We start from the raw sequence: 10,483 nt of genomic DNA on the forward strand, positions 1-10,483 counted from the left end.
GGATCACACAGGGGGCCATTCAGAGTACCAGTTTTTTAAATCAAAGCAACCAGACTGAAGGCCAGTTTCTACTGAGAGAGTCACTTTGATATTAACTTGCAGGTCATGAAGGCTTGTCTATAGAGTTGGTTCCCAGCAAGCTAGAGTGTTAATTTACCCTGCACAAATCTGCTGTGATCTAAATGTCTGGGTGCACTGTAATGTGCATTAACAGTTCATTAGAGCAGCAGCTCCACTTCCTCTAAAAAAGTTTGGGGTGGGGGGCAGGAGGGGTGAAAGAGGAGAAGAGATACAATAGGAAGTCTTAGGGCTTGTCCACACTTATAGTGCTGCAGCTATGCTGCTGTAGCACTTAGTCTCCCATTGGTGTAGGCAACATCTTCACTATCTCCCAGTTGGAGGTGGAGTACCTATGCAACGGCCATAGTTATGTCAATGGGAGAAACCCTCTTGTTGACAGTGCTGTCTAAACCTTGGATTAGGTCAATATAACAATCACTGAGCAGCATAGTTATACTGACAAATTGGGTAGTGTAACCGAGCCATAGGAGCAGAGATTAGATTTCAAGAGGGCACATAGTACTAACCTATAGCTATGTCCACATTGCAATCAGGGGTGACTGCAGCATGTCTAGACACACCTGAACAACTAGCTAGATCAAAGCTAACTCAGGTATACCCACACATGTTGCAGTCACACCCCTGATTGCAGTGTAGACACACCCTTAGTCTCAAGTCAGGCTAGCCCAGCAAAACTGGTAAAACATTCTCCTGTGGCTCAACTGCTGTTTATTTAGACCAGGGGTGTCAAACATGCAAGCCTTTTTGTCCAGCCCATGGGCGGCTGGATATGGCCCGCCTACGTTTTTGGTCCAGCTCCTGGCAGCTGCCGCCAAAGGGAGGACAGCGTGAGATTTCTCAGTGGCATGTAAGATGCTGCAAGCTATGGACAAGGGTATGGCCCACTTGAATCAGTTAATTACAATCTGGTCTGCCATAGGAAGTAAGTTTAACACCCCTGATTTAGACTATGTTGCATTTTTGAAAACTTCTGAAGTTACTCCTACAAGAGTGAGATGTGATAGTGCTAGTGCAATATTTGAGTTCTACTGGAATGAAGTTTTGCTTCCAATATCCAGTCATGAGGTATTAACTATTGCAGTTCAACCCTTTACCGCATGATCAGTCTCTACTTAAGCTGGACACATGCAATGGAAGCACAAAGCCTAGTTGCAAAGCTATCATTAATACCATTAAGGGAGACAATTAAGTGAGCAGCCTAAATTAACTCTTCCCAGTGCTCATTCTCATGTTACCCAATGCTAAAAAAGAACCACCATAAGCCTGAACACAATTATTTTAACATTAGGCAAGCCACTGAATAGGTTACCAAGAATATTTTTTAAATAGAGAAAGTGCTACCACTAGTCTAGCCTATTATACAAGACTGTTTATGACTCCAGCTCTATCATGTCATTAGGCTAGGATTCCTGTGAAGGCAGTGGAGAGGAAATAAGGTACATTCTATCAATACACTGTTGCCAGTGTCAGTTCAGCAGGTAGTATTTAACTCTTACCCTGAGAGGTGGGGCCTGGTACAGAACTAGATATGGCTTTAAGACCTTAACTTTATGAAAACCGGGAAGGGGAGTGTTTTTCAAAGTGAAAAAAATTAAGGCCAGTAAGGGTAGCCATCTAGCATGAGGCTTTTCTGCAACTCAGAATTTGGTTACTACACCAGCACTTAGAACAAGAAAAAAAATGTTTCATGAGGCTACAGAGCTTAGGTCTCCCTGTCTCAACAATAATCCATAGCAGCCTTTTCCTCTGGCAGCTAGATGGCTACCCTTGCTGGGTAACATCCCAATGGCCAGATCCCCCCCCACCCCACTTCTGACTTTAGGGTAGATAAAGCAATACCAGCTAGACAGATCTTCAGTAGTAGGATTTACTACACAGTTAGTAAGAATTTAGAGCTAGATTTTTTTTTGGGAGAGCTTAGCATCTAACAGCTCTCAAAGGAAGAGGGAAGTTGTACACATGAGAATGTGGCCACTTCTTTCAGGCACCAAAATAGGAGCAAAGTGGTGGGTTGTTGGTTTTTTTTTTTTTAAATAAAAAAAGATCTAGCCATTAGAGCCCATAAGAGAAGACAGTTTTGACTCATATGTACATTTATTTGTGAAGGAAACATGCCCCTTCAGGCAAAGGGTTAGTACTAAAGAATGTGTATTGATCATTCATGTATAGACAATTGCAAAGCTAAAAAGCCACTAAAAAAGGGACCACATTTGAGGTCTAGTGTTACTCATGATCCTCTTAAGAGTGATCTTCTCTCTTACTAGTGGTCCTTGTTAGCAACATTAGAGAACCCAAGTTTGGTTTGCACCTCTGCACCAGTTGTGGGAAGTTTACTTGGCTTCACACAATAAGGTAGATTGTCAGTTTTGGTAGCTACATGAACCTTAGAAAAAAATTTAGAAAAAAGCAAGTCAAAGTTTTCAAACTGGTTCAATCTTTCTGAACACAGCAAGGAGCTTCCTTGCCTAGAACTAGGTCAAGCACAAGTCAAGACTTCTCAGGAGGAGGTGGTGGCATAAACAGTGCTGAACACCTAGAAGCCCTCAGTTAGGTTAATGGAAGTTGCTAGATGCTTAGTTAGCACTTTTGCAAGTCGGCAGCTTAAGGCTATTTGATATTTTTGAAAGGATGTTTCAGGTTGGGCTCAAGTTTATTCTCTACTTTGGACTCATACCTAGCCACGGTCTCCTTACACTGATATGTAAAATGTGAGAATATTAGTTTTAGCTATGTCTTACTGAAACTGTCCTTTTGAGACATGCTGATTGCTTTTTATAGGGGGAGGGGAATATTTCATCCTTATAAAGAGGGATTTTATTGTAGAGAGAGGCAGCCTTCTAAGCTTGTTCCAGAGGAGTGTTGCCTATCCACTGCTTTCGCCCTTTAGCTTTATTACTGAAGACTTGGGTCCTCAACTTGCTTTCTACATTACTCTGTAGAGAAGTTTAAATCCTGTGCTTAGTACCTGGCAGTTACCACCACCACAGGCTCAAACAAAAGATGCAACTTCAAGTTACCAAGACAAGTTATGCAGAGCCACACTAAACTATTGGCAAAGTCTATTTGAAGATCAGCATGTATAAATTGTGATTTTACCCTCTTTCCATTTCTGGGAAAGAAAACCCAAGACCTACAGGTCCTCTGCTGGACTATACTTAATCCATGTTTCACTAGTGGATATCTAAATCTTATGGATTAAAACATGCCAATCAGCTCCCTGACACTGCTATGGAAAGATCTGGAAGAGGTGGGATTTGTAATGTTTGTTTTCCTCTACATTGTGATAGAGGCCAGCTGTGGGTGTCTTAATCAGCTGGCTTAGACTCACAAGGCTCAGGCTGCAGGGCTGTAAAATTGCAGTTTAGATGTTTGGGCTCAGACTGGATACCACGCTCTGAGATCCTGAGGTGGGGGGATGGTCCTGGAGCCCAGGCTCCAGCTCAAGCCCAAATGTCTAAACTGCAATTTTACAGCCCTGCAGCCGAAGCCCCTCCAGGGGTGTTTAACTGCAGCAGAGACATACCCTTCCTAACCAACACAGAAGGTCGAAGACAAGCGAACTCAGCACCCACCATTTAACTGGATTCAAGATACATACCCTTTCGAAGAGCAATCCTCCCCTCCATAGAAAAGGAATGTCTAGTCTCCACTCAGAGGCTACTCATAACACAAGATGGCCTGATTTCTGCCTTATTCAGTCCTTGTGCTACACCATTTAGCACTTATTAACATTTACATCTCTTCTCAAGTGGTAGTGAAGACACCTTGAGAATAAATTTCAATAAGCCTCTAAACAGCTTCTCATGCTATAAGCTTGTAGAAATGCTACTGTTGCACTCTGAAAGGAACATCTTGTTTGAGACAAGAAGTGATTAGATTACTTTCTGTAAGGAGAAGGGTTTGGTCCTGCCTGAAGGTGTACAGGAATAAGTGCATTTGTAGGAGGCACTTGTTAAATACTATTTGAGAAAAAGGTTGAGTGTTTGGAGTATGCCAGATAGGCACATCCTATCCTACAGTTGTTGATAAACAAGCATGACATACCTTTTTAGTCCTTGGTGGAGAAAAAGAGGAAGGGGACATTAGCACACCTCCTATACTGAAGTTCAGTTTATTCGTATTGGTACACTGTGAAATCCCTTCCCAGGAATGTGTCAGTCAAAAAGAGGCTTCCAGTTCCTTTAGAAGGGCAGGCTTCAGTGATTAATTTTTAACCCAAACATTGTTTCAATACTTTTAATTATTTTTAAAGCTTTAGTAGCGTCAAGGACTTCAGTCTTTAGTACATACGCGTTCACATTCTGGGGAATGTTTGTCATCTGACTGAGAAGCTATATTCTGAAACTTGGCACCCCAAAGAGATGATTTCTAGCCAGCCCCACTGTCAAACTCCTCAAGAAATCAATTTTCAACTGTTCTAGACAAGCAATATATAGCTATTGCAGGAACCAATCAATTCTGGAGCTCCTCCATGGAAAAGGATAGCGTCCCTACACTGAACCATTCTGTATAGCCAGAAAATACAAGATGCTCATGCACAGCATGAGCTGTTAGGGGGAACATCTTATGCAAGAGCAGGCCAATGGAAAAATTGACCAGGACTTGGGATTGAGGGACTGAAGTGAGCAGGGGAGGCAATAAGGAAGCACACAATGATCTTGTTGCTGCTCCAGGACAAAATGTCTTTGGTTCCATGCAAGTTATTCTTGCATGAACAGTTTCCTCTCCATGAATAAGCAGCTGTACTACAGAACCTAAATCAAAATGTGCAATAGCCATTTCCTCAAAAATATTTATAACCAATTCCAACGTAAGGCCATAGCTTCCCTTTCCCTAAGGAAAGGAGGGCAATAAGGCTTCTTGTGGCTTTTGTATAGAGGATCCCGAAGGCTTTTTTTAAAAAAAAAAAAACCAGGAGCCTAGCGGTGTGATCACACTGCACACCAGGAAAAACAGAGCCAAAAGTGAGACAAATTCCCATTAGAAAACCTCTGGCTGATTAATGGTTCCCCTGCCACATACATAACTTCTTCCTTTCAGAAGCTTCCATTTAAGAAATACTCAAGTTAGAGATTAGTTACAAGGCAGCCAGGTGGGATAAGACTGGCTATAGGAGATGGGAGAGTTTGCAATGTAGTAGTTGCTGAAGTTTCCATCACTGACATAGGGCGCTGGCTGATAATAACAGGTAACATTAGTGGCATTAGGAATGATGTTTTGTTCTGCTAACACTCTAAATGCTAGCAGCGAGATCAGGTTGAGAGTCTGCCTCCGCTCATGTCCCATGAGGCACACTGTGCTCTCATTCACAACCCTGCGCAGGATCATGAGATAGTCATATTTGCTTCTCTCTTCTTTGGAGAAATGGTTCTGAAGGTAAGTCTCTAATTTGTGCTGCTGATCCAGGATGTCAGGGAAGTCTATGAAGAACCGGGAGCACATGTAGCGCTCTAGAGTTTTGATTTCCTCCTTGTCCGTGGGCCTGAAATCCCGCACTAAGAGGTTGCTGTACTTCAGGAGCCCGCCACCTCGGATCTCCTCTGGATTCTTGGTAGCTATCAGTCTGTTTCGGAGGTGATCAAAGGCTGCCTCAAAGTCTCCATACATACTCTCTCCAATCACAGTTGGATGGAAGTGCTCTGACATAGGATTTTTTGAGCAGTCATAGTAAAAAAGCAAGGAGTCTAGTATGATTTGGAAAGAGTCCACACTGAATTCAAACTGTCGACGTATGCGGTCTACAAACTTCAGCTCTACATTCCTGCCATGTTTGTTGGAGAGTGATATTAAGCTCCATCGGTCAACATCTGTGCATACTTTCACTAGCTTCTGGATGTAGGCTTCCTTCAGAGTCATTGGGCTGATTTTTAGTTTGCTCACCCCCTCTGGCAGGAAGTTTAAGAGGGACCGCAACACCACATCTCGGACAAGCTGAAACTCAGCCTCGGTTGGAAGAGACACCTGAAAAATTAGGTCCAGGTCTTTGCAACCCAGCCCATTATCCTTGACCAAGACATGACCAGCCGCTGAGCCATTCAGTCGGACATCATGTACTTGGATGCCTGCCTCATCCAGCCTGCTGCGAACTGTCTGAACAATGTCCTTCAGGGTTATCTTCAGTGTTGGGAAGTTGCCCCGTCCATGGATGGGAACCACCTCTGTCAGAACCTCATGCAGACGGCTGACCTGCTCCCAACTCAGTACACTGCATGACATGCAATCAGTATTACTTCCTTTGCCTGCCATTTTTGGGTTTGATCCTCTCCAAAGAAACTGGAAGGGAAAGAAAAATATTTTAAGTCAGACTTCATGGTATTACAACTGAGTACACGATAAACATCCAGGAAATTAGTCTATTCATATCTTCATGCTACGCAGTGCATGAAAAGCCATTCACCTACATCCCTACAGCGAACAAGAACTCTGCCACAAGAGACTGAATATCAGCTCAGGGGAAAGAGATAAGTAGTTTCATGCTCAGTTTTGCTGTGAAAGATATACTTAGCTAGCAGCTGACCTACAGTACAATCCTACATGCTGCTGTTTCACATGACAAGAATTTTGGCTTAGAAATTAATACATGAAGGGCCTGAATTTCAGAGGTACTGCACATCTACAGTGGCAGCTCAAATTCAGCACTTCTGAAGATCAGAAGTAAGACATTTCAATTTATTGAAGTAATTAGATTGTACCTCTAATTGCCATGATACTGGAAGACAAGCTCAATCTGCACCTTACCACACTTCAGTTAGAGAAATACAACCCCATCGAACTCAAACTCCAATTCTTACTACTCTGAAAGTAAAAAGGCACTTCAGCATCCTGAACCCAAGCTGCAAGTATACTTAAGTCAGATAAAAGCTAAGTCCGAACACTATTCTATTCTCACTCGTCTTCAGAGAGAAGTCACAATACATAACAAAGCTATATTTTTGAAAATACTATTATGCTTGCACTGACATTTTGCCTCACTTGTGAAGGAGCTGGCATGAACTCATTAAGGGTTATATAATGGCAGTATCTCACCTAGTTTTATGCAAATGGGTTTCTAACCTCAGCAGCCTGATGTCAACCAGCAAGTCTGACAATGCCTAGTCCTAGTACAGACCTTTTGAAGTCTTTATGGCTGTGTTGGAGTTGAACAGATTCTTGCATCTTACTTGCCTAAATAGCTTTATTTGAAAATCAGACACTTACAGATCTTTTCTAGGGGCATTCAACTCCAGTTGATATTAAGTCACATATTTACACTGATGGGAGAGACCCCTTATGTTTCTACTGTGACCAGATGCTTTCTGCTATTTAGGACTAATCAAGACCTGGTCTGTAGCTCCATCTTGGAATGCTGAAGTAGATTGCACATGCAGCTGCAAGAGGTGGTGCAGCAAGGGCATTCATTCAATTGAAAGCCCTCTTGCCTATTAAGGAGTGCTTAAAGGGATGCTCAATCTTGCACCTTCCTGTCAAATAGCTATTGCAACCACAATGCAAGAAGAGGGTCTTTCAAGCAAGACATGTAGCTATCAGGACTGCATGGTTCCTATATCTGTTGTTCTACAACCTCAGTAGGACTTGACCAAGGTCATTTCACCTATGTCCCAGCTCTCCATCTGTAGAATAGGGACAACCCCTACCACAAATGGGACATTGCAAGGAGTGTAATGCAGGTCAGCAGCATGCCTGTTCACTTTCCTCTTGCGAAGAATATCATGAATCTTTGACTTGTTTAAGCTTGTTTATACTAAACATCTCCAAATAATTGGAGATTTTTAGTGTCTCCCCATCTGCTATTTAGAGGGGCACACTAGACAACAGCTATGCTTTATATAATTTTTAAAATATAAGAGTTACCTCCTCTAGTCTCAATACTAACTAGACCATTCATATGTCACATCTTGGTTTTAAACTAGTTTCTCTAGCATTAGGTCTAAGATAAAAAACACGAGAGTCCTGTGCTACAGGACTCATTTTTGCTGTATACAGACTAACATGGCTACCCCTCTGGAACTTTTCACCACAGTTTAAGATAAGTCTAGTTTTCTAGACTCCTTGGAGAGTAAAAATCTCAGCCTGTTGTAAGTTTGTATCAGCTTGTAATAGTCATTAATACGACATAACAGTCTTTTGACTTTATTATGAATAGTCAAGTTAAGTTACAGCAAAAGAGTATCAAATAATACAAATACAATTACAAACATTTTAGACATTAACTGCAGGTATACTCAGAATGCATTTGCTATACTATGGTATTACATGAGTGTGGTGAATAGCAATATAGATCAGAAGTGCAGAAACAAGTGCTGTATTTTTAAAGATCCTATAAGATACAAGCAAAACACATTTGGCTAGCTACATTTGGTTTCAGTGACTATAGCCAGTTATGTAGGTAAAAGTGTTGACTCAGAACAGAGAGCTACACCTCTATGCAGGAGAATTTTAAACGCACAAGTTATAATTATGCTCCTTCACACGATGTAGTACAGCTACTGTTACATACAATATACAGTGCAACTCTTGTACAATATTACTGCCAGGATGTTATATACCTAGTCACAACTGTTAGGGCTGCTACTGCAACCAGATTTGCACAGTTGTGTACCACACTATTGTTTCTGTATTGTGTTTTCCTCAGAGGCACACAAGGTCATACCAAAATTTGCCCTGTGTTTTGTCATGGATGCTAGAAAGGACCACTGATCAGCTAGTCTGACCTCCTATATAACAAGAGCCAGAAAACTTCCTAGGAAATATTTTTGAGCACACATTTTAGAAAGACATCCACACTTTATTAAAAAAAAGTATCAGTGATGGAGACTCCACCATAACCTGGGGAACTGTTTCAATGGTCAATTACTCATGGTTAAATTTATACTTTATTTCCAGTCTGAATCGGCATCCTTCACCTGCCAAACATTGGATCATGTGATCCCTTTCTCTGTCAGGCTGAAGAGCATGTCTACACTTAACACACTACAGGGGCACAGTTGCAGCGCTTCATTGTAGACACTACTTCCACCAAGGGGAGGGATCCGCCTGTGGCCACAGCCAACCCAACCACTCCCCAGCGAGGCAGCAGCCAGGTGCTGGAAGTCTTCCACTGACTACACGGGGGTTGGGTTATTGGAGCCACCGCTCAGGTGTGGGAATTTTTCCTCAAGTCCAACCCCCCCGTCGCCGTCTCTGGTAACTCGCTGGAGAAGCGGCTCCGTTAGTGGCTCGTGCGAGGTTCCTGCTGGACAGCTCACACGCCGCCGCCTGCTTCTCCCACCGGCCGTCGTCACCTCTGCCGGGTGCGCCGCGTCCCTGCTGAAGCCAGGGCCCCCGGGGCAAGCAGGAGGTTTTCGGCTCGGCCCTTCGAGCGAGCGAGCGACAGCAGCGCGCAGAAGTCGCCGCGGCACCCCGTTTGCTTAGCGGGCGCGAGGCGTCAGCGCGCGCTTGGGGGGCGCCTCGGAGGAGGGTCCCGGGCCAGGCGGGAGAACATTGAAGCCCAGGGTGTATTTGCCTCATGAAGTGGCTGCGCCGGTGACGAGGGAGGCACCGCCGAGCTCCGCACTCGGGTGTTTAGCACCGGGCTTCGCCCCCCGCCCCCACCGAGGCCCGGGCACTACAGGCGCCTCAGGCAGCCCTGCCCCCCCCCTTCTCCGCGTCCTGCCGCGCGGCCAGGCCCGCCCACCGGAGCGGAGCGGAGCACCGCACCCGCCCGCTATCACGGGCTCGCACGGACGCTACCCCGCGCCCGGCTCCGCAGAGTCAGTGTCGCGCTCACCTGCTCGCTCAGCGACACGCGTCTCCTCAACCGCCACTCAAGCCTGTCACGCCGCCCGCACATCCCCCAACGGCCCTATTTATACCCGCCCTGTCACGCCCCCCCCCGTCCGGCCCCGCCCACTTCATTTGCATTTCGCACGCGGCCGCACGCGCCCGGGGATAGGTAGCGAGCCTCCGCTTTGTAATTGGACGGCTTCTGGCTGGGTCGTGCCGCGTGCGTAACGCAAGGCGTTAGTCGCACGATAGAGCCGGCGCCCGCCGCCCCGGCTGGCAACCGTTGCTGATGGGCCACGAGAGCGCGCGCGCGCGGAGGGCGGGAATTGGCCTTGGGGATTGGGGGCAGGGCAGGGCCGGGCAGGGGACACCGCCTCAGACTCCGCCCTCCTGCCTGTAACCCCCTCCTCCCCGCCGCGCCTCGGGGCACCGGAGGGAGATGGGGGTGCGCGCGAGGGCGGGCTGAGGCGAGTCTGCGGACGCTGGGGGCCGCGTGAGGGAGCTGGGGCTGCCTGGAGGGATGGGAAACAGGTGGGGGCATGTGGGAGGGATGGACGGGAAGAGAGAAGGGGGCAAGCAAGAAGAATGGGTGGATGGGCGTTTGAAGGCGGTGGGGGCATGCGAGAGGGCAGTGCTTAAA

At 45.6% G+C, this 10,483-nt stretch overlaps 1 protein-coding gene across 1 annotated transcript; it reads right to left on the minus strand.

Moving 5' to 3' along the window:
* Positions 1-207: 207 nt before the first annotated feature.
* Positions 208-9,888, minus strand: TENT5C (terminal nucleotidyltransferase 5C). Its single transcript, XM_067545967.1, has 2 exons — positions 9,848-9,888; positions 208-6,354 (listed from the first exon to the last, which is right to left on the minus strand). Exon 2 carries the CDS (start codon positions 6,325-6,327, stop codon positions 5,155-5,157), a length of 1,173 nt encoding a protein of 390 aa, XP_067402068.1. The 5' UTR covers positions 6,328-6,354; positions 9,848-9,888; the 3' UTR covers positions 208-5,154.
* Positions 9,889-10,483: the final 595 nt, after the last annotated feature.

Source organism: Emydura macquarii, unplaced genomic scaffold (genome assembly GCF_026122565.2).
Source record: "Emydura macquarii macquarii isolate MOO-44397 ecotype Brisbane River unplaced genomic scaffold, CSIRO-AGI_Emac_v2 contig_1119, whole genome shotgun sequence".
NCBI classification, from domain to species: Eukaryota; Metazoa; Chordata; order Testudines; family Chelidae; genus Emydura; species Emydura macquarii.